The sequence below is a fragment of the Cebidichthys violaceus genome, unplaced genomic scaffold (genome assembly GCF_023349555.1).
Source record: "Cebidichthys violaceus isolate CVI_PGR_0920_01 unplaced genomic scaffold, fCebVio1.0.p SCAF_43, whole genome shotgun sequence".
Taxonomy (NCBI): Eukaryota; Metazoa; Chordata; class Actinopteri; order Perciformes; family Stichaeidae; genus Cebidichthys; species Cebidichthys violaceus.
In genome coordinates this window covers 1,459,591-1,483,241 of record NW_027176628.1, presented here as the reverse complement: position 1 = coordinate 1,483,241, position 23,651 = coordinate 1,459,591, and the positions used below count along the sequence as shown (strand labels likewise).

At 40.5% G+C, this 23,651-nt stretch overlaps 4 protein-coding genes across 4 annotated transcripts; 1 reads left to right on the top strand and 3 right to left on the bottom strand.

Annotated features, from left to right (window-relative positions):
* Positions 1 to 208: 208 nt before the first annotated feature.
* On the bottom strand, positions 209 to 3,423 carry paqr8 (progestin and adipoQ receptor family member VIII). Its single transcript, XM_068728734.1, has 5 exons — positions 3,139 to 3,423; positions 1,736 to 1,848; positions 1,175 to 1,331; positions 881 to 1,096; positions 209 to 520 (listed from the first exon to the last, which is right to left on the bottom strand). The coding sequence occupies exons 1-5, from the start codon at positions 3,421 to 3,423 to the stop codon at positions 209 to 211; spliced, it is 1,083 nt and encodes a 360-aa protein (XP_068584835.1).
* A 1,018-nt stretch (positions 3,424 to 4,441) lies between these two features.
* Positions 4,442 to 7,038, bottom strand: il17a/f2 (interleukin 17a/f2). The gene is made up of 3 exons (XM_068728852.1): positions 7,006 to 7,038; positions 5,669 to 5,835; positions 4,442 to 4,664 (listed from the first exon to the last, which is right to left on the bottom strand). Exons 1-3 carry the CDS (start codon positions 7,036 to 7,038, stop codon positions 4,442 to 4,444), a joined length of 423 nt encoding a protein of 140 aa, XP_068584953.1.
* Positions 7,039 to 16,094: 9,056 nt separating this feature from the next.
* Positions 16,095 to 18,032, top strand: LOC137886390 (interleukin-17F-like). The gene is made up of 4 exons (XM_068728850.1): positions 16,095 to 16,257; positions 16,769 to 16,989; positions 17,087 to 17,370; positions 18,005 to 18,032. Exons 1-3 carry the CDS (start codon positions 16,225 to 16,227, stop codon positions 17,337 to 17,339), a joined length of 507 nt encoding a protein of 168 aa, XP_068584951.1. The 5' UTR covers positions 16,095 to 16,224; the 3' UTR covers positions 17,340 to 17,370; positions 18,005 to 18,032.
* Positions 18,033 to 18,257: 225 nt separating this feature from the next.
* Positions 18,258 to 23,257, bottom strand: LOC137886388 (stathmin-4-like). The gene is made up of 7 exons (XM_068728849.1): positions 23,175 to 23,257; positions 21,970 to 22,032; positions 21,742 to 21,837; positions 21,290 to 21,498; positions 20,420 to 20,584; positions 20,284 to 20,301; positions 18,258 to 19,432 (listed from the first exon to the last, which is right to left on the bottom strand). The coding sequence occupies exons 2-7, from the start codon at positions 21,980 to 21,982 to the stop codon at positions 19,424 to 19,426; spliced, it is 510 nt and encodes a 169-aa protein (XP_068584950.1). The 5' UTR covers positions 21,983 to 22,032; positions 23,175 to 23,257; the 3' UTR covers positions 18,258 to 19,423.
* Between the last annotated feature and the right edge of the window lie 394 nt (positions 23,258 to 23,651).

The following is a 23,651-nucleotide window of genomic DNA, read 5'->3' as shown; positions in this document are numbered from 1 at the left end:
ATGATCCTCGGCCTTGAGGAGCTTACACACACACACACACACACACACACACACACACACACATACACACACACACCAACACACACACACACACACACACACACACACACACACACACACACACACACACACACACACACACACACCTCATGTCGCTCTACCGCAAAGTAATTCCGCAGGAGTTTGTGTTGTTTCTTTCTTTCTTCTTTTATATTTGCTCTTTCATCAGCTGAGCTCTAGCTCGCCTCCTCATGCCGAGCGCCGTCATCGCGCAGCAGAGCGTCAGGCAGAAGAAGGAGGCGCAGGCCAGCAGGAGGCGCTCTTCTCCGAACTCCCCGACCAGCGCCGGCCGCCGCCACAGGAAGTCTTGAAAGAGCGCCTCCTGCTGGGCCAGCGTGCACAAGGACAGCAGGACGTGGAAGAGCTGGTGGCCGTGGCCAACGATGTCATAGCGGCCCGGGCAGAAGCGCTCGGGAACGGGGCAAGAGAAGAAGAAGGCCGACAGCAGGAACAGCACCACCTGGTGGAGGAACGATGCAAGATGTTTGCATTGATTTACGGTCTAGAACTCTTTGCTTGGCGCAGAAGCTGCAGCAGTAAAATACAGTAACTTAAACTGTAGTACAATTAGATAGATAGATAGATAGATAGATAGATAGATAGATAGATAGATAGATAGATAGATAGATAGATAGATAGATAGATATTAAATTAACTAACTAAACAATAGTGCAAAGATTTAACCAAACAAACAAACAACAGTGTAACGGTCAATTAAAAGCGTCTCCATTATTACTGTCATTTCTGTTATTGGAATTGTTCCAACTCCGTGAATAATCTCTGTGACATTAATTCAAAAATGAGGGTAAAGAAGCACCACCTGCAGGAAGTGCAGCGGCAGTGCAGAGCTGGTCGTCCAGCTGGCGGTGGCGAGGCGGTGTGCGATGGGGCTGATGTCCAGCAGGTAGGCCACGCCCATCGGCACCACCTGGCAGAGCTTCCTGCGGAGCGGATACGGCCGCCGGAAACGGAGCTTGGCGTAACAGCAGGTGGTGCAGGAGAACCAGGCAAGGAGGGCGGCGGCCGGGAGGAAGACCTGCGAGGAAACATCGCCAGCACATGTTAAAAACGCAATTCGCTAAAGGATGGAAGAAACGCTTGTGTTTTTACTGACCTGTCCCAGCATGCTTTGCGTCCAGGCAGTGTCGGAGCTGTACAGGCTCAGAGCCAGAGCGCAGCCATACTGGTAGACGGCCACGCCCACGTAGTCCAGGAGGAACAGGGAGTAATGAGAGAGCTCAGAGTGGGACTGCAACAGGTGAGCAACGGCACTGCAACACGCAACTTAGTTCATTAATTGTAAAGCAACTGTTTGCTAACAATTCAATAATGTGATATTATGTCAGTGTTGTGTTTGCGCTTTGCTCTGCTGCCCCCAAGTGGCCAACAAAAATGCAGGTTTAAAGACTTCACTTCAGGAAAACCAGCAGCACATGTAAAGATAAATGATGAATCTGAAGAGTGCATAAGAGTCATACAAGTTAAACTAAAGATAAAGTTGCCACAGGTTCCCATTTGTCAATGGTGAAAATGCTCACTAACATGCTCACTAACATGCTCACTAACATGCTCACTAACATGCAGGTATTTGGTCATAAACCAAAGTATTGAACACATTTCATCACAATCCATCACATAGTTCTTTAGATCAGTTTAAGCTCTTTCTTTGGCTCACCTGCAGGTCAGGTATGTGACGGCAGAGAGAACGTAGAGGACCAGAGGCAGCGAAGAGACGTCCACCGAGAACCCCTGACCTTCAGGACCCTGCAGCCGAAAACCCAGGATCCCCTGAAGAGGTCAAAGGTCAGACAGCAGGAGGTCAAACACGCAACTTCCAAACACCAAACGGTATAAGACCGCGACTTTTGTACCCCAGATGGGTGCGTCGGTGGTTAGTCGGGTGTGTCGGTGGTTAGACGGGTGTGTCGGTGGTTAGTCGGGTGTGACGGTGGTTAGTCGGGTGTGTCGGTGGTTAGACGGGTGTGTCGGTGGTTAGTCGGGTGTGTCGGTGGTTAGACGGGTGTGTCGGTGGTTAGTCGGGTGTGACGGTGGTTAGTCGGGTGTGTCGGGTGTGTAGGTGGTTAGTCGGGTGTGTCGGTGGTTAGTCGGGTGTGTCGGTGGTTAGACGGGTGTGTCGGTGGTTAGTCGGGTGTGACGGTGGTTAGTCGGGTGTGTCGGGTGTGTAGGTGGTTAGTCGGGTGTGTCGGTGGTTAGTCGGGTGTGTCGGTGGTTAGACGGGTGTGTAGGTGGTTAGACGGGTGTGATGGTGGTTAGTCGGGTGTGTCGGTGGTTAGGCGGGTGTGTAGGTGGTTAGACGGGTGTGATGGTGGTTAGTCGGGTGTGACGGTGGTTAGTCGGGTGTGTCGGGTGTGTAGGTGGTTAGTCGGGTGTGTCGGTGGTTAGTCGGGTGTGTAGGTGGTTAGACGGGTGTGATGGTGGTTAGTCGGGTGTGTCGGGGGTTAGGCGGGTGTGTCGGTGGTTAGACGAGTGTGTCGGTGGTTAGTCGGGTGTGTCGGTGGTTAGTCGGGTGTGTCGGTGGTTAGACGGGTGTGTCGGTGGTTAGACGGGTGTGTCGGTGGTTAGTCGGGTGTGTCGGTGGTTAGACGGGTGTGTCGGTGGTTAGACGAGTGTGTCGGTGGTTAGTCGGGTGTGTAGGTGGTTAGACGGGTGTGTCGGTGGTTAGTCGGGTGTGTCGGTGGTTAGTCGGGTGTGTCGGTGGTTAGACGGGTGTGTCGGTGGTTAGACGGGTGTGTCGGTGGTTAGTCGGGTGTGTCGGTGGTTAGACGGGTGTGTCGGTGGTTAGACGGGTGTGTCGGTGGTTAGTCGGGTGTGTCGGTGGTTAGACGGGTGTGTCGGTGGTTAGTCGGGTGTGTCGGTGGTTAGACGGGTGTGTCGGTGGTTAGACGAGTGTGTCGGTGGTTAGTCGGGTGTGTAGGTGGTTAGACGGGTGTGTCGGTGGTTAGTCGGGTGTGTCGGTGGTTAGTCGGGTGTGTCGGTGGTTAGACGGGTGTGTCGGTGGTTAGACGGGTGTGTCGGTGGTTAGTCGGGTGTGTCGGTGGTTAGTCTAGACTTTTGTACCCCTCCTTGCAGGACGGTGAACATCATGAACCTCAGAGCCACGCAGACGGCAGCCAGCAGGTGGCTCCACGCGTTCAGAGTCTCGTTGTGGATCTGGAAGAGGCTGAGGACGTAACAACGCCACGGCAGGCCCACGGGACGGTACCCGGACAGGATGAAACGCTCTCGAAACAGAGGGGGGACGTCCACGTCCCGGACGGTGGGGGGGAGGGAGGGGAGGAGGCGGTGCATCAGAGGGAGGAAGGTGAGGCACAGCGAGGGAGAGGCGAACGACACCCGAGGCATGATGGGAGAAGATCCTCAGACCGGCTCGTAGTCTTGCTCAGAGCTGAAACCATAACACAAATTCTTATAGTGGATAGGTGATACCTCAGACAGGTGTGATGGTGATCAGCTTTAAGAGCCTGAAAATATTTTATTTATGATTCTGATTAGTTTAATAAAAGATCGTGAGACAAACCAAAGGAAACAAAACTGTGTTATCATTTTGAAGAACAGATGAGTTTCCGTGTGTTTCTCTTTGACGGTAAAGAAAAATGTCCGACTCCACAAATAAATGAACAAATGTGAGAGGATCAGAAAAAGAACCGGTGAAAAATGCAAAGTCACCCTAAACAGAAGGGTCAGAGGTCACAGCAACGACACACAACAAACAAACAAACCTGAAGCATTTTATATCCTCACTTTATTCCATCAGAAGCTCTTCGTCCTGTTCACCGTTCAGTCCTGCAGACCGGCCGCTGTCACATGCATGCTGACACACACACACACACACACACACACACACACACACACACACACACACACACACACACACACACACTAATCTAATCTCCACAATGTGTTATTGTGTTCAGCTCATTAGAGCTGATTTCCGCCTGAATGGGTTTCTTTTGCTCTGCAGAGGATTTGAGATGTCATGAGACTCAACACACACACACACACACACACACACACACACACACACACACACACACACACACACACACACTAACTAACACACTAACACACATACACACACTAACACACACACACACACACACACACACTAAATAACACACACACACACACACACACACACACACACACACACACACACACACACCTCAAGCTGAAAAATCCATTTGATTTCATTGATTCACGTTATTATTATAAGTAGAAGTCAGACTGATGTCACTCATCACGTGTTCTGTTTTGATCTTTTTATTGGTAAAGAGCAACAATCATAGACAACAACAGGGAACATGATGAATCCAGGTTTGTGAAGATCCAGATGATGGTTTGGGATTCAGGAGGAGATGGTTCAGTCCCGGCTGGTCTTGGCCCAGACGCAGGTGCAGCCGACGGCCACAGAGCGGTACGACGCGACGAAGCAGCGTCCTCGATCCTGCCGGTTCAGGACCAGGACGTTCTGGTAGATGGGGACCGAGTTCAGGTCTCGTCCTCCGTCGGGACCGGAACAGAGGCTGCTGCTGCACTCGGCCTCCCAGAGGACGGAGGGGATCCGGTTCAGCACCGTGGACGACCTGAACAAACACACGTTTAAATCATTTTATTGACTTTAGCTGAAAGGACACGTCAGGATCTGATTGGCTGCTGAGGGTTTTTATGATTTCTTTATTCGGGATTAAATTTGCCCGTCATTCTGTGAGGAATAACTTCAATATCCAAAAAATAAATAAATATATTGTTTTTTGTTTATTGAAGTATTTAATGAAAAAACAAAGAGGAATGCTACTTTATACAATTATATTAATCTAACAATTAACTATTAGATCAATGTTATTATTATTATTATTATTATTACTATTATTATTATTATTATTATTATTATAAACACTATTATTATTACTAATATTACTATCACTATTACTATTACTATTGTTATTATTATTATTACTACTATTATTAGTATTATTATTAACACTATTATTATTATAACTATATATTTAACACTATATTTTTCTGTATTTGCATGTTTACTGTTGGATTCGGGTCCTTCTCTGAGAATATGAGAATTGTACATAAATACATTTATTGTGAACTTTATTCTGAAAAGAAAAGTTTATTATCTGTGAATCTCATTTTATTTCTGTCAGGTTCATATTATTTAATTTTTTTCCATCACGTGTATAATTACGTGTATTTATACTTTTACTTAAAGGGACAGTGCGTAACATTTAGGGGGATTAAACCATTTTTATATCTACGCAGGGATTTCATTGTTTTTCAAATTCTATATATGTAATTATTTAGTCATGTAGAAAATCAAAGTTTAGACAAAAGTATCTCATCGTTGTACTAAAATCCTGAAGATATCTCTCTATACCTGTGGGCCACCGTAGTTTGAGCTGAGGGTATTTAGTTGCAGTTCAGTCTGCATCCTCACCACTAGAGGCCACTAAAACTCACACACTGTCCCTTTAAAGGCTGACAGAAAGATCAAGAGCATTCTATTTAGATGAAGTTTACATCCACAGATAATTTAATGCACTTATGTATTTATGGACTCTTTGATCCTCAGACTGACCTCCAGCTCCACGGAGACAGAGACCGGAGGTGGACGTTCCCGTTTCCTTCAGACGAGGACGAGACCTCGGAGGAGAACGCCAATGTGGCATCACAGCGAGGAGGAGCAGAGGGAGGAGTCTTAACCCTGGAGGAGGAGGCGACTACCCACAATACACTGCAACACACCTGTGGACAGGAGAAGAGATCACTGCGACTTTAAATAACACATTCCCTCCTGCTTAATAAAGTTCTATTATGAAGAATATTACAAAAGTTATAAATTAAGTTTTACATTTCAATCAAGTACTAGACTTAAGTACAATTCTAATGTGATTGTACTATACTTTATACTTCTGTCAGTTTTAGTTACTTTACAGATTTAAAAAGCAACATTGTGATACAATAAACTGACAGAATATAAAATGAGTAAAAGTAGCTTCAATGTTTAAATGCATCAATAAAATAATATATATATGTTATATAAAATGATAACACATACAAATCTACCACTGACATGTAAATAGTACATTTACTTTTATTCTTTAAGGACGTTTTGTTGATGATTACAACAATCTATGTTCATCAAACATTTAATCATCGCAAAAAATTAATACAATTGAAATACATTTTTGTTGTTCGTGAAAATTTTGCAATTTCGACCAAATACGTAGAAATTAAGGAAATATGTAATAATATATTGTATTAGATTTATTATTTATTATCAAAAGTCTAATATGAAAGTTGATTTCAGTTGTAAATTATTAAGAAAAGGTATGAAAGGTATAAAATATATATATATATATATATATATATTATATATATATATATATATATATATTTTATATATATTTAAAAAATATATTATTATATTATATTATCAAAAATATGAAAACTGAGTAAATATATTTGAATTTACTTTGCATCTTTTGAACTCTTATTTTATCCTAAATATCTCAACTTTCTCACACTCTCATTCATATATATATATATATATATATATATATGAATGAGAGTGTATATGTATATATATACGTATATATATATATATACGTGTATATATATATATACACGTATATATACGTATATATATATATACGTATATATATATGTATATACGTATATATATATATACATATATATATATACGTATATATATATATATATATATATATATACGTATATATACATGTATATATATATACAGTACACACACATACAATCCTCAGCCAAACATCCTTTCGTACCAGTTAAATCACATTTGATCTGCTCAGCTGATAATCAGACTGATTGTATCTGAATCAGCAGCAGCTGGTCTCAGCGTTAACGGGCGGCATTGTTAATAAAGTTGGTGCTCACCAGCAGAGTGCCGACGCTTGGTCTCAGCTCCATGTTCTGTCTTCGGGTTCTGGTCCGGAGTCTCGATCTGTCGCTGCTCTTAAGAAGCTCTCTTATCTCTGACTTCCATCTGTGTGTCAGGAGATGAAAGAGAGACGAACGCTGATAACATCTGACAGAAACTCCCTAAAGTTTCCAGAGATATGACATTTAAGTTAAACATCTGCAATGATCAGCAACATTCGGCGGGCATATGTTGATTGAACAATAAAAAAACACAGATCAATGTTTCACTTTTAGGACTCGAGGCCTTAGAGAAGACTTAAAGAACGATTGTATTCCTGCTTTAGTTATGATCGTATCTCTGATTCTAAACACTGAAGGTCTACAGCTACATGTTGATGATCAGCAGCTTTAATAGATTAGCGTGTTAGCATGCTAACGTCTTTATTTCTGCAGGTATCTGGTCACAAACCAAGGTCTCGGACACGTTGATGTAGAAGTCAGAGGTTGTTATGGTTCATGAGACATGGAGGGAAGGAGTTCAGGGATTTATGGGAAAAGTAAAAAAAAACACAAAAGCTTACTGGCAAAGTGAGAGAGAAGAAACCGTCATGGAGAAAAAAACAACGATTTCCACCAGAATACTTCCAGGAAAACCAGAAAATAAAATGTGCCCACCCGGCCTCAATGAGGACATCTGGTGGACGGATGGATGACTACACTGTAGAGGGCTGAAGGGAGGGACGCCTTTAATACACACATATATATATATATATATATATATATATATATATGTATTCCAAGTATGATTAAATACTAAAATTAGCTTCAATGTTTCAATGCATCAATAAAAATAATACAAAATTACAACACATACCACTACCACTGCCATGTAAATAGTACATTTAGTTTGATAATTTAAGGACGTTTTGTTGACGATTACAACGATCTATGTTCTGTACAACAACGCAATCAAACATTTAATCGTTGCAAACAATGAATACAATTGAAATTAATTTGTGTTTATCTAAGACTGGGCTGTTTTCTCTGAGTTAAACTTTTCATTGTTTATCTATGTATATTTAGTCGCCATGTTTAATAACTCTTGTTGAGGGTAACATAGGCTGAAAATCAAATAGATGAAAAAAAGAGGTTCTGTAACTTTGTGTTCCAAACTTCACAATATTCATTCATATTTAATTGTTATTGCAAGGTCAATATGATGATTTATCTTTATGAAAATAAAATGATTGAAAGAAAAATATTCAAGTTTTTAAAGACAAATTTCTATCAAATTTCTTCATCAAACAAAAGAATGAAAGCTAAATTCCCTCGATGAAGCCGATGTGGTTGAACTCTGAGGTTTGAGTCTTTCTGTCGGAGGCGTCTGACCTCGTTTCACTGAGACAGGAAACCGTTGACGACGAGAATCAATCTGATAAACCACCGGTTACTGTCAGAGCCGTCAGCACTTTACACACACACACACACACACACACACACACACACACACACACACACACACACACACACACACACACACACACACACACACGCACACACGCACACACACACACACGCACACTCTGGTCTGTAAACCTCATTGTGTTGATGTTTTTGTCCTGAAGGTGTTGCCAAAGGAAACATGGAGTTGTAAATACAATGTTTAAAATAAGCTGTACTTTGGTCTATATATATATATATATATATATATATATATATATATATATATATATATATATATATATATATATATATATATTATATTATATTCCATTCACAGAATACATAATTCTGAAAATGACCTGACAAATGTTTATTTTTGCTCATAAATCAATAAATATCTCCTGGATTGGTACTTATTTGGTCAGAATTTCCATTAACAATGAGAAGAAATATAAATTTGATTAATCTTTTTCTGTAGTGTTTAAAGATCTGTGTTTTAATATATATTATCTATTAACCCAGTTATAAAAGTGTCCCAGGAGGAGTTATAGTAATACTAAATAATTTATACAAAAGATTTATATAAGAGCTCTCTATAAGACAAGTTACTTAATAATGCTTTTTAATTCAACTTGATTTATGGATCCTTGAAATGCATAAAGCTCATCTGTTCCTGCAGTAAAATCTGTATTTATAAACATGACTTTTCTATCAACCAATGAGCGGTCAGTGACGCCATCTTACCTGGACCCACCCCCGTGTGCCTGCAGGGAAAGGAGGTAGGAAAGGAAACAAGGAGTGGATGTCAGTGGTTAGTGGTTGACACAGACCTGAGATCAGAGCAGAAAGTCCCTTCAGTCTGAGGAGGTGTTTCCAGTCACCAAAGTCCTCCTAGAAAGACCCAGAGATCAAACCCACCACACACACACACACACACACACACACACACACACACACACACACACACACACACACACACACAAACACACACACACACACACACACACACACTCACACTCACACACACACACACACACACACTCACACACACACACACACACACACACACTCACTCTTGTGACCTCTCTGTTTTCTTCTGGTGGTTTGTGGAAATCTTTCTGCTTTTTTTATTGCACATTTGCTGGAAGTGTATCAATACACCCTGTCATTGATATTTTGACTGTTTTAAAGAGGAACTGTGGGTTTAAAGGTGGAGGTCTGTGGGAACAGCAGGTTGTCATAGTACATCTATATCCATGTATTTATTTGTTACATTTTACAAAGTTATGAAACAACGTTTAAGTGTTTGTTTGAGTCAGACCTGATGTTTCCTCACACATAGAGAATGGATCCTGTGACTCCTACACCCATATTCAGTATCAGCTGATCTTCAAATAAATATCTGATAATTATCAGCTTCAGTTTAATGTTATTTTACTATCTTCCTCCATAAACAACAAACAGCCCTGTAAACAACAAACAACGCTGTAAACAACAAGCAATGCTGTAAACAACAAGCAACACTGTCAACAACAAGCAACGCTGTAAACAACAAGCAACGCTGTAAACAACAAACAATGCTGTCAACAACAAGCAACGCTGTAAACAACAAACAACGCTGTCAACAACAAACAACGCTGTAAACAACAAGCAACGCTGTCAACACCAAGCAACGCTGTAAACAACAAACAACGCTGTAAACAACAAGCAACGCTGTAAACAACAAGCAACGCTGTAAACAACAAACAATGCTGTCAACAACAAGCAATGCTGTCAAGAACAAGCAACGCTGTAAACAACAAACAATGCTGTCAACAACAAAAACGCTGTAAACAACAAACAACGCTGTAAACAACAAGCAACGCTGTAAACAACAAGCAACGCTGTAAACAACAAACAATGCTGTCAACAACAAGCAACGCTGTAAACAACAAACAACGCTGTAAACAACAAACAACTCTGTAAACAACAAACAACGCTGTAAACAACAAACAGCCCTGTAAACAACAAACAACGCTGTAAACAACAAAAATCCCTGTAAATAACAAACAACGTTGTAAACAACAAACAACGCTGTAAAAAACAAGCAACGCTGTAAAAAACAAGCAACGCTCTAAACAACAAGCAACTCTGTAAACAACAAACAACGCTCTAAACAACAAGCAACACTGTAAACAACAAACAACACTCTAAACAACAAACAGCCCTGTAAACAACAAACAACGCTGTAAAAAACAAACAACGCTGTAAACAATAAGCAACGCTGTAAACAACAAACAACTCTGTAAACAACAAACAACTCTGTAAACAACAAGCAACGCTGTAAAAAACAAACAACGCTGTAAACAACAAACAACGTTGTAAACAACAAACAACTCTGTAAACAACAAGCAACACTGTAAAAAACAAACAACGCTGTAAACAACAAACAACGCTGTAAAAAACAAACAACACTGTAAACAACAAACAACGCTGTAAAAAACAAACAACTCTGTAAACAACAAGCAACGCTGTAAACAACAAACAACGCTGTAAAAAACAAACAACGCTGTAAACAACAAGCAACGCTGTAAACAACAAACAATGCTGTAAACAACAAGCAACGCTGTAAATAACAAACAACACTGTCAACAACAAGCAACGCTGTAAACAACAACCAACGCTGTAAACAACAAATAATGCTGTCAACAACAAGCAACTCTGTAAACAACAAACAACGCTGTAAACAACAAGCAACGCTGTAAACAACAAGCAACGCTGTAAACAACAAACAATGCTGTCAACAACAAGCAACGCTGTAAACAACAAACAACGCTGTAAACAACAAGCAACGCTGTAAACAACAAGCAACGCTGTAAAAAACAAACAACGCTGTAAACAACAAACAACGCTGTAAACAATAAGCAACGCTGTAAACAACGAACAACTCTGTAAACAACAAACAACTCTGTAAACAACAAGCAACGCTGTAAAAAACAAACAACGCTGTAAACAACAAACAACATTGTAAACAACAAACAACTCTGTAAACAACAAGCAACGCTGTAAAAAACAAACAACGCTGTAAACAACAAACAATGCTGTAAACAACAAACAACGCTGTAAAAAACAAACAACGCTGTAAACAACAAGCAACGCTGTAAACAACAAACAACGCTGTAAACAACAAACAACGCTGTAAACAACAAACAGCCCTGTAAACAACAAACAACGCTGTAAACAACAAAAAACCCTGTTAATAACAAACAATGTTGTAAACAACAAACAGCGCTGTAAAAAACAAACAACGCTGTAAAAAACAAGCAACGCTGTAAAAAACAAGCAACGCTCTAAACAACAAGCAACTCTGTAAACAACAAACAACTCTCTAAACAATAAGCAACACTGTAAACAACAAACAACACTCTAAACAACAAACAGCCCTGTAAACAACAAACAACGCTGTAAAAAACAAACAACGCTGTAAACAACAAACAACGCTGTAAAAAACAAACAACACTGTCAACAACAAGCAACGCTGTAAACAACAACCAACGCTGTAAACAACAAATAATGCTGTCAACAACAAGCAACTCTGTAAACAACAAACAACGCTGTAAACAACAAGCAACGCTGTAAACAACAAGCAACGCTGTAAACAACAAACAATGCTGTCAACAACAAGCAACGCTGTAAACAACAAACAACGCTGTAAACAACAAGCAACGCTGTAAACAACAAGCAACGCTGTAAACAACAAACAACGCTGTAAAAAACAAACAACGCTGTAAACAACAAGCAACGCTGTAAACAACAAGCAACGCTGTAAACAACAAACAACGCTGTAAAAAACAAACAACGCTGTAAACAATAAGCAATGCTGTAAACAACGAACAACTCTGTAAACAACAAACAACTCTGTAAACAACAAGCAACGCTGTAAAAAACAAACAACGCTGTAAACAACAAACAACATTGTAAACAACAAACAACTCTGTAAACAACAAGCAACGCTGTAAAAAACAAACAACGCTGTAAACAACAAACAATGCTGTAAACAACAAACAACGCTGTAAAAAACAAACAACGCTGTAAACAACAAGCAACGCTGTAAACAACAAACAACGCTGTAAACAACAAACAACGCTGTAAACAACAAACAGCCCTGTAAACAACAAACAACGCTGTAAACAACAAAAAACCCTGTTAATAACAAACAATGTTGTAAACAACAAACAGCGCTGTAAAAAACAAACAACGCTGTAAAAAACAAGCAACGCTGTAAAAAACAAGCAACGCTCTAAACAACAAGCAACTCTGTAAACAACAAACAACTCTCTAAACAATAAGCAACACTGTAAACAACAAACAACACTCTAAACAACAAACAGCCCTGTAAACAACAAACAACGCTGTAAAAAACAAACAACGCTGTAAACAACAAACAACGCTGTAAACAATAAGCAACGCTGTAAACAACAAACAACTCTGTAAACAACAAGCAACGCTGTAAAAAACAAACAACGCTGTAAAAAACAAACAACGCTGTAAACAACAAACAACGTTGTAAACAACAAACAACTCTGTAAACAACAAGCAACGCTGTAAAAAACAAACAACGCTGTAAACAACAAACAACACTGTAAAAAACAAACAACGCTGTAAACAACAAACAACGCTGTAAACAACAAACAACGCTGTAAAAAACAAACAACGCTGTAAACAACAAACAACTGTAAACAACAAATGTTTACCTCTGTGGAGTTAAAGCAGGGGAACTTGATGTGAAACGTGTTCATATTTGTTCTGTCATAATAATATTACTCTGATGGGAGTCATCCAAAACTTCTTCCACACACACACACACATACACACACACACACACACACACACACACACACACACACACACACACACACATTTAAATACATTTTCATTTTGAAGTCATTCAGTGTTTCTCTTTGATAAAAGGGGAACAGTGTCAATAAATGTACTCATAGATAATTGATTATATATATTAAGACAATAAATATTTTTAATATCATGTTTGAATATGTAAATTAGGCATTATGTAATCAATCAATCAAAATGTATTTGTATAGTACATTTTAAAATACAACAAAGGTTGCCCAAAGTACACACACACACAGTAGAACATTTTAAATGAGTTCTGTCCTCTACAGGTAGCCAATGAAGGGATTTTAAGATCGGTGAAATGTGTTCACGCCTGTGTGTTCCAGTTCAAAGTCTCGCTGCAGAGTTCTGCACCAACTGAAGGAGTAATAGAAGTTTTTTGCCGATTCCAGCATACAAAGAATTACAGTAGTCCAGCCTGGAGGTGATAAAAGCATGGAATACTTTCTCCAGGCCTTTGACGATAGAAAGGCTTTGACTTTAGATAAGAGTCTTAGCTGAAAGAAGCTGACCTTGACCACGGACGCAACCTGGAGGTCCAATATAAATGATGAGTCTAAAATCACACCCAGATTCTCTACAGACTTTGCAGTGGGTTGTCATGGGGCCAAGACACAATGAGGGATTGTCCGGTATAGCAGCTGAAAGGCGAGAGGGATTCATTACCATGATCTCTGTTTTACTTTCACTGAGGCAGAGAACATTTAGTGAGAGCAGCTCCTGACATCTGCCAGGCAGCACATTAAAGAATGTAGTGAGGCAGTTCCAGGTTTGAGGGGAAGGTATATTTGAATGTCGTCGGCATAGAGGTGATAAGAAATGTTATGTACAGTGAGAACAGTAGTGGACCCAACATGGACCCCTGCGGTACCCCACAGGTCAGGGGGGCCGGTTGAGAGGAGCAGTTGCCCATGTTGACAGAGAATGATCTGTCGGTCAGGTAGGACTTAAAACACTGTAGGGCAGTACCTCCAATGCTGACGGAGTGCTCAAGTCGGGAGATAAAAATGTCGTGGTCCACAGGGTCAAAAGCAGCAGAGATCAAGTAAAAGCAAAATGGTAACTTTGGGTGAATTTAGGAGAAATCTAGAAAGTAGTAAAATAAACACGTATTTTATTATTTGTCTGCAGCTCAGAGAGTTTTATTTTAATATCAAAGACTTTGATTAAGATTCTGAACTGAAAGGAGAGGCAGGAAGCAGAAAGTCTCTCAGATCTCAGATAATCATCCAGCCGTCAATCAAACCAGGTCAGAGCCGAGGAGGCGGCGTGGGCTGAAAAACACACACAACGTAGCAGATTGTGATGATTCAGCAGTTTGAACCGACCTGAGTCACAACACGACCGTAAACCAGGTCAGTCTGCAACATCGCTCACATCCGGCATCACATGATGCAAAAAAACCTCCTGCAGAGTGAAGAGAGAGGGGATCCAGGGGCCATCAGGGGCCCCGGGGCAGAATGCTGTCATGTTGAAGTTTCTCCTGTTGCATCAGAACCAACGACATCAAAAGCAGAATGTGACGTCATGATGTGACGCTGAGGTTCAAATCATCTCGAGTGGAAAATGAAGTAATCTTTTTATGTTGTATGAAACATTACATGATGCCGAGGGAGACTCTTTCAACGCCACTCAGACTTAATCTACAGACCGGCTCTACAAAAGCTAGAATCAGGGAGCGTTTGTTTTAATTTACTGTGTTCTTCTTCCCTGAACGTCGTTATTTGAGCAGTGAAGTTCTGTTCAGACACACAAACAACGAGCTGAAACTCTCCATGAATGCAGATGCATCTGATCGTTTCCTACCAGAAACGCACATTGTTATTAAATAAAAATATTGATTAAAAGCTTTTTATCATATTTAAAATCCAAGTTTGAGACCTGCATCCATTTCTCTAAAAGCACACACCTCGTCCGTCCTTGCAGCTGATATATATATATATATATATAATGACATATAATAATAATAATGAAAATAATATAATATATATATATATATTTGTATTTATATATATATATATTATATAATAATGATATATAATAATAATAATAATAATGAAAATAATATAATATATTTAATATATATGTCTATATATATATATATATATTTATATAAATATATATATATATTTATATATATATAATAATGATATAGAATAATAATGAAACTAATATAATATAAATATATTTGAATATATATATATATATATATAAATATTTCTATTTGTATTTATTAATATATAATAATGATATATAAAAATAATGAAAATAATATAGTATAAATATATTTGAATACATATATAAATATATATTTGTATTGATATATATATATTTATATTTTGAAACAGTCAGCAGGAGAACTCTCCAGAGAAAGGTGAATTCATCACATTCACATGGAGGCTGCTGGACTTCTTGTGGTTTGTGATCAAGTGTTCTCAAACGAGGACGGTCGTGTGTCAAAGTTTCCTGGCGTTGATCTTCGTGAAGATTCTTAACGCTCATTTATTTAGCAACGCGTTCTGTGACCTAGAAAAAAGTGCTGCAACTTTTAACGTGCAGAATACTTTGAAAGTGTAAAAGTGGGTCGACCGTCAGGCCTCGTCATGCTGTCGGTCTGTGTGGTTTAGGGAGGAGGATCAAAGACTCTCGGTGACATCACCGGAGGAGGGCGATGCCGATCACCGATAAATACCCGACGTCCAGCAGTCCAGCAGAACATCAGCAAAGAAGGAGAAGAAGAAGAAGAAAGAGGAGGACCACCTGAAACCTGCAGGGCTACAACTTCTAAACCTGAACCTCCAGCAGAGCCTGAGGACCCTGAAGTCTGGAACATCTGCAAAAAAAGACAAAAGTAAAAATCTGAATAAGAAGCAAAAAAAAAGGACAAAAAGCATCAGAATGTTCTCGACGTCAAACTCCTCCAAAGTGACGGTGAGATAAAACTCTGATAAACAAATAAATAATATTCTGAAAAAAGATAATCAAAATATACACATATTAATTATTTTTGTTATTAGTTCATTGTATGTATTTAATCAATACTTTTGTATATTTATGTGTATTTTGTAGCAATCATTTCATTTATATTAATGGATTTATATTTATTTGAATATTTAAAAATCATGTGTTTCGATGTCAAATATTATACTTGTAAAAAACAAAATGCTGATTTATTTTAAATTGTCTTTGCGTGTGATTTCTTACATTATCTTATTGCATTTGTTGCATGTTATACACGTTAACATGTGATGCATCTACATTACGCATTTAAAATTAAAGTCTATATTTATTTAGAACCTTCACCTCTGCAACATTTTAATAATTTGACTAACTCTCTCGATGACGACGATCATAAGAGTGAAATATAAATCCAGAAATAAAAACACAGATATTATTTACATACATGCAAAAGTAAAAGTTAATTTCTCCTCCTCTTCCTCAGGCTGTGGTGGCGATGATGATGATGGTGATGATGATGACGACGGAGGCAGCAGCCATGCCGAAAGGAGGCGGCCAATCAAAACACTCGGCGAGGACACACAGGAAGTCCTCTGATGGCGCGGCGGTAGAAACCGTCCCCCTGCAGCTGGACCCCAAAGCGGTGGTTCCTCCCAGAACCATGAGGGCTCTGCAGAACGCGTCCATCTCCCCGTGGACCTACAAGTACGGAGAAAACATTCCATGAGACATTATGAAGAAAACGGTGGTGTGCCCCTTTAATCATATTTAAAGATACAGTTTATACTTTTTGTCTCCTCAGCATCTCCCACGATGACTCCCTGTTCCCTCCGGGGCTGTCCGAGGCCCGCTGTCTGCTGGAGGGCTGTCTGGACTCGGAGGGCCGGGAGGACCTGAGCCTGGAGTCCAAACCCATCATGCACCAGGAGCTGGTGCTGCGCCGGGTCAAGTTGGCGGGACCAGATGCGGGACCAGGATACCACTACCGGCTGGAGACCCGCCTCATCGCTGTAGGCTGTACCTGCGTCCGACCCGTCATCCGGCACCAGGACTGAAAAACCTGCAGAGTCCCGGACCCGCTGCTAGGTGAGTCTGAGACCAGCAGAATATTCTATATGGTGGAGCTGTAAAATATCATTTAATAAATCGAAACTTTCTATCTTGTTATGAATTCATACGTCTAAATTAAGAGATAGAAACTCATAGTGACCAAATGTAACTGTTATATTATGATATTTAATTATAATCATTTACTAATATTAACTTTATACAGCACAAAATAGAAAACAAATTAATATTAAATTAATTTTAATAGATAATCTATTAATCTATTCTGGAAGATATATTCCCATTTGAATAACTTTCAAAGGTAGATCTGGGCGTCGTCTGCATAGAAAGATATATTGGACCTTAAATGTAGTAGATTTGTGACGTACTAAGTCACAATTATTACTTAGTATCTATTAAATTAATCATAAATATGACTTAAAGTATGACTCAGAATAAAGTGCATCAGAATAAAGACACGTTATGAATTAAAAATTAATATATACTTAGTTAAGATTATTATTATTAATAACTCATAAGTAAATCTGTGTATTTCATTTGTTTTGTGAGTTTTCCTTCATGCTGCTCTGTGTTCTGGATGTTGATTGAATCTGCATATTTTTGTTTTATTTGATATCTTAATCAATAAAAAAATGTATTTGTCTCCAAACAGAAAACTGGAAAAAACTGGACAAACTACACTCTGGAGCAGAAGTTTAAAACATATATATATATATATATATATATATATATATATATATATATATATATATATTGTGTTCTATTTATGATTTCAGTTTATTTAAAACAACTATTTAAAATTAATTTGAGTAATTATTTATTGATAATATTCTATTAATGTTGATGTATTTATTCAGAGGCCAAATGTGGTGTTGAATAATAAAAAGAATGTTTTAACAAAGAAGTAAAGTGTCATTGTTTTATTTTTGAATTTAAAATAGAATGTGATTTCTGTACATCATCTTCACCATCATGACCATCATCATCATCAAACACACCACAGCTGTAAACACTGAAAACAATCGATTATCAGTTATTCACCAGGAAAATTAATTTTTTAGAATCAGCAGGACGTCCTGTGACTGAGCTAGCGTTAGCCACACGAGCTAGCTAGCTGTTTGTTGTTGATGCAAACACCCGACTTGATAATTTAGTTCACAAACATGAGACCAAAAGTACAGAAGAAATATAAATATTGGCTGCTGTGAAAGCTGGACTGTAGTAAGTTTAATCTCAAGTTTTTAAGGAAGTGTTTTGACTCAGTTTTGTGAGTCTTTTGACTCAGACTAGTCTTAGTTTTGGGAGTTTTTTGACTCGGACTCGTCTTAGTTTTGGGAATCTTTTGACTCAGACTCTCATACATTTGTTTTTGCCCTTCCTGGTGTCTGTCTTGGCCTGGTCTTGACTCACTATACTTTTTACCATCAACCACTAGATGTCACTATAGAGCCACATGTAACCGATCACACCTTTGGTACCGTTTTACAGTGGATGTAAGGATCTAAACAGTGCAGCAGATGGAGCTGTTTAACTCAGATTAGTTGTGTATCCAGGTAGCAGAGACTCCATCAACCCTCTTGGCATGTGAAGGCCCAAGTTCAGTTTGGCTGTTTTCTGGACTAACATTTTCTCTTTGGGTCCAGGTCCGGTTCCTGCTTCGGGTTTGGTTTGGTTCGGTCCAACTTTTCACACCATACAAAAGACTTTGATTCCTCGATCCGTGTACAATCACACACACACACACACACACACACACACACACATGAAGACATTGGCACTGTTGGCATGGCAACAAAGCACAGTAAAACCCCCTGTGGACCATCTAGTGATGAATACGCAGCGTCCTTCGGAAGTCTTTTTTCTCGTTATTAAGAGTCCTCGTTGTAAAGACGAGGTTGAGCGGTCGGACTCGCCCTCAGTCCTCCTCACACTTCTTCTTCTCTCACTCTTTTCAGAGCCTCTTCCTGTCAGTCTCCCAGTCGGAGGCGTGTCGGGGATCTCAGTCCTTTGAGCTCGTCAGCCCTCCAAAATGGCTTCCAAAGAAAGTTCAGCTTGTGTTGTGATCAGGCCATCAGGACACCTGGAGGCAGAAGAAAGGGGGAGGAGTTAGCACATCGCTAACACACGGAGAATCCAAAACATTTTATGAAATTATCTCGTTTACACTCAATAGAAATAAAAACAGTATAAACTATATGGACACATGTTTCCTGGTTTGAGCCGTTCGCAACAATGAAGGGAATTCTTAAAGCTACAGCATTTTGTCAACTAAAGATTCAGGATGTGAGAAACGTGGTTCTTCAGACGAAACATCTCCAGAAGATTCTGGTTCTCAGACTGACGACATGCTTCTGGGTTCAGAACCAAACAACAACACAGACGGCATATCTCATCCCAACAAATCCTCCACAGAAGAGATGTCTTGCATATCATTTTATACACGTGTTCTCAAAAGTCAGCGTGAAATATTCAGCAATCGTTCTGTTAGCAAAGGTTAAAAAAAACCCTCAAGAGTTTGTGTGCAATACAGAGCCGGTGTCACGACGAGGTTAGCTTAGCTTAGCATAAACACTGGAACCAGGGGGAAACTGCTGGCCTAGCTCTGTCCAAAGTTACCTACCGACAACTCCAGAGCTCTCTGATTAGCATGTTGTATCTTGTTTGTTAAATCCAGTGGGACTATTTCTTGACAAAGCTGCCTTTATGCTAAGCTAAGCTAACCTCGTCCAGCTCTGTACTTAACATACAGACATGGGTTTGCTGTTGATCTCTCTGCAACCAAAGTCCCAAAATGTCAAACTATTACTTTAAGAGCGCTTTCCCCTTAATGTTATTTTATAATTGTCATGGCACCACTGTCTTCATATTTGGTCTCAGTGTGGCTACCCAGAATCCCCTCCTCCTCCTCCTCGTCCTCCTCCTCCTCCTCACCTCCACACTGTGCTTGTCCTGAAAGACACAAACACAAAACTCCCCTCAGTGATTCATTCCCACCAAATAGAATATTAAAATCGAGTTGGTTAAATGAGAGTAAGAAACGTGACGATGTAAAAATCTTCGCCCTCACCTCCATGTGCAGTCGCTCCTGTGAGGCGTTCAGGTGCATCTGCCGCTGCTCCTTGTCGGCGTCGGCGCGGTGCTCCTGGCGCTCTTTGGTCAGAGCTTTCTGAGCAACTTCCCGCTCGTGCTCCCTCCTCTCGGCCAGGTGCTTCAGAAGCTCCGCCTCCTGACACTAGAGGGAGACAGAATCCCGGTCATTTTTTATCAGATTTTACAGAAGAGAGGCCAGTTCCCCGTTTCTTCTATTATTTTTCTGGAAGCATCATTTGTAATTTGAAGTGCTCCGTCTTTGGTCGATTATGAAAGATCAACAATCAGAAGACCTCCATCAAACTGGTTCACAGACTTGGTACTGACGATCAGAAACTTGTCTAAAAGCGAGTGCTGTGGCCATAATGTTCTCAGTTTCTTTAATTCCTCCATAGATGTGGAGAAACACGGTTAAAATAACTTGTGGGGTTCCTCAGGGATCGACTGTAGGGCCACTGCTTTTTGTTTCCTGGTCCACCACTTTGGTTCCAGATTGAAACATCACAACAACTATTGAATGACTTGTTGTTAAAACTAGTTTCATGTTCCCCTCAGGATGAATTGCAGTCACTTTGCAAAATTAGAGACATTCCCATTTAGCCTTAGCTGTTCTTCGTGTGTAGAGCTAATAAGCTAACATTAGCATGTTAAAATGCTTAATTAAGAAAGTAGAGCTGCTGAAAAGCATGTTAGCATTATCATTGTCAGCATGTTAGCATGCTGTTGTTAGCATTTGGCCTAGAGCTCTGCTGGGCCTCAGTACAGCCCCACATTAGTCTTATGTTGGTACTTAGAACTCCTGTAGCCTCGCAATAACAATTAGGAATCATGTTTTAGATCCACACACCTTCCTCCGCTCCTGAGCAGCGTCCAGCTTCTTCTGGATCTCCTCCAGAGAGGGCTTCTGGCGAGGCGGCGTGGTCGCCCGGAGCTCGGGGCCGCCGTCGAAGGTGGGCGGCTTCAGGATGACCTCGAAGGCCTGGCCGCTCGTCCGCTTGCTCAGCTCGATCACCTCCATGTGCCGGATGTTGCACAGGTTCAGGTCCACCACGCCGGCTGCAGACAAAGATCACCAGAACCGTGAAATGACAATAATATTATCAAGAATGTGGACTTAATGTTTCTATGTCCACTATGTTTCCTGTTCTGGGTGTGTTGACAGCAAACCTAAACCCAAGATAAAGATGATATCTTGGTTTGTGACTGACATGTTGTAGCAGGAGAACCACAGATGGAACTAACTGCACGGTTCTGTAACACAGCGGTTGATTGGTGTTAGGAGTAAAAAGGGTTGCTGACCTTCCTCTTTGTCGGCTGTGGGGGTTCTGGGTTGTGGGAGGATGCAGGAGCAGAAGAGAGACACCAGGGGGAGCTCTCGCATCTTCTCTCTGTACGCTGGAACATTCAGAGAGAGGAGAGAAGAAAAGCTGAGCAACAGATCTGCATCAATTTACAGGAATGAAGAACACGTCACAGAACCAAGAACCCTCATGAGAACACACTACAGGACAACAGCCGAGGTTTTACCTGCTAGAGTCATGCTGCTGCTGCTGCTTCCTGTCAAAGACACTGTGGTGAGGTAGAGTGTTCCTGAGGAGACACACGAGTCACATTCAGTTAACCCAGTGAGTCACAGCGGTTCTATGGACACAACAGCCTGAGCAGGAACCAGAGCCGAGAACACAAAGTCAAGGAACTAAACAGAAGAGTAAAGATCTGGAAGGTTTCAGGAGAAACGAAGAGGAGCAGCCGAACGATGTGGAGGGTTAGGGTTAGTTAAGTAACCTGGGAATTCTGCAATAATGAATCATTTGGTCGATTTTGCATCCTGCGGTGTTTCTAAATGTTGAAACATTAAATTCAGTTTAGTTCGTTCCACACAGCTGTTTATTCACATCTTTACGAAGCTGAATCTCATTTTGATTTAAAGGTCTTCTTGTTTGTTCTCTTTCATGAACAGGAGATTAAAATGAGCCTCCTGATGTTATTGAACGTGTTATTGAATGTGATATTGATCATCCAGCTGCTGCACAAACACTCAGACTGAACCTGAAGAAGTTCATGAACCTTCACTCTACCAGCTCATCTGCTGCATGAAAAGTTCCAGATTCACAGAAACACAAACAGCTGCAGACGCTCCATCATTCATCTGTCAAGCGTCTTATTTTCATCACTAACTCTACAAAATAAAGGGGAATATCCACGTTTAGGTGTCAAAATCACAACAGCTCCTCCAGTCTGAACAACAAACACAAAGATTCACTTTGGAGAAACAGTTAGATACGTGATTCTGTTTGCCGACTATTTCAAAGTGATTATCCTTTAAGGGACGATCCTGACATGTTGAAATGTGTGTGTGTGTGTGTGTGTGTGTGTGTGTGTGTGTGTGTGTGTGTGTGTGTGTGTGCAGCCACTAAGCGATGATGTCATTGTTGCCAGTAAGCGCATCACCTTCTGCAGAGTCGAGCACACAGCTCAAACACTGAACTGATTATAAAGAGAAGACAAAGAACAACAAAAAAGATGCAGGAAAGAAAAAGAAGCAAAAGAGACGACAAACACAAAAAACACAAAAAAAGATTCAAAAGATTCAAAAGATCTGCAGGTGAATAAAGAGTGAGCGGAGCAGCTTTCCTTTGTTCACGCGTTTGGTTTAAGAGAAGCTGCAGAAACGTGACAGAATGTTCACAAACACATGAAGACATATCAAATATGAACGTGTGAGGACTCACCCTGCAGTGATGCTCGGTCGCTCTGCTCAGAGTGAAGATCTGCAGCTCAGCAGCATCAGCACCACACAGCAGCCTGCTGCATGACATCACCAACCAGCCATCCCATTGGCCGGGGGGGATGCCGGGCTGCGATTGGTCCAGAGGGAGGAGGGGGCGGAGGAGGAGGAGGAGGAGGAGGAGGAGGGGGAGGGGGAGGAGGTTTGATTTCAGAGGAATCCTCCTGATCTCTGACTGAAAGCTCTTCTTCACAGTGTTTCTGGAGAACTTTGTTTTTGAAGCCGATCAACACGATCAGCTGGTCTGACTCATGACATCACGTCTCGAAACAATCTGACTGAACTCGTCCAGAATAATACAAAATAAAAGAATTGCTTTTTCAAAATAAAAGACCTTTTTGCTTTACGACCGTTTAATTCTGTTAAAATTCACAAAACTTTATTCAGAATTACAGCCGGAGACAATATGTCCATCTGATGG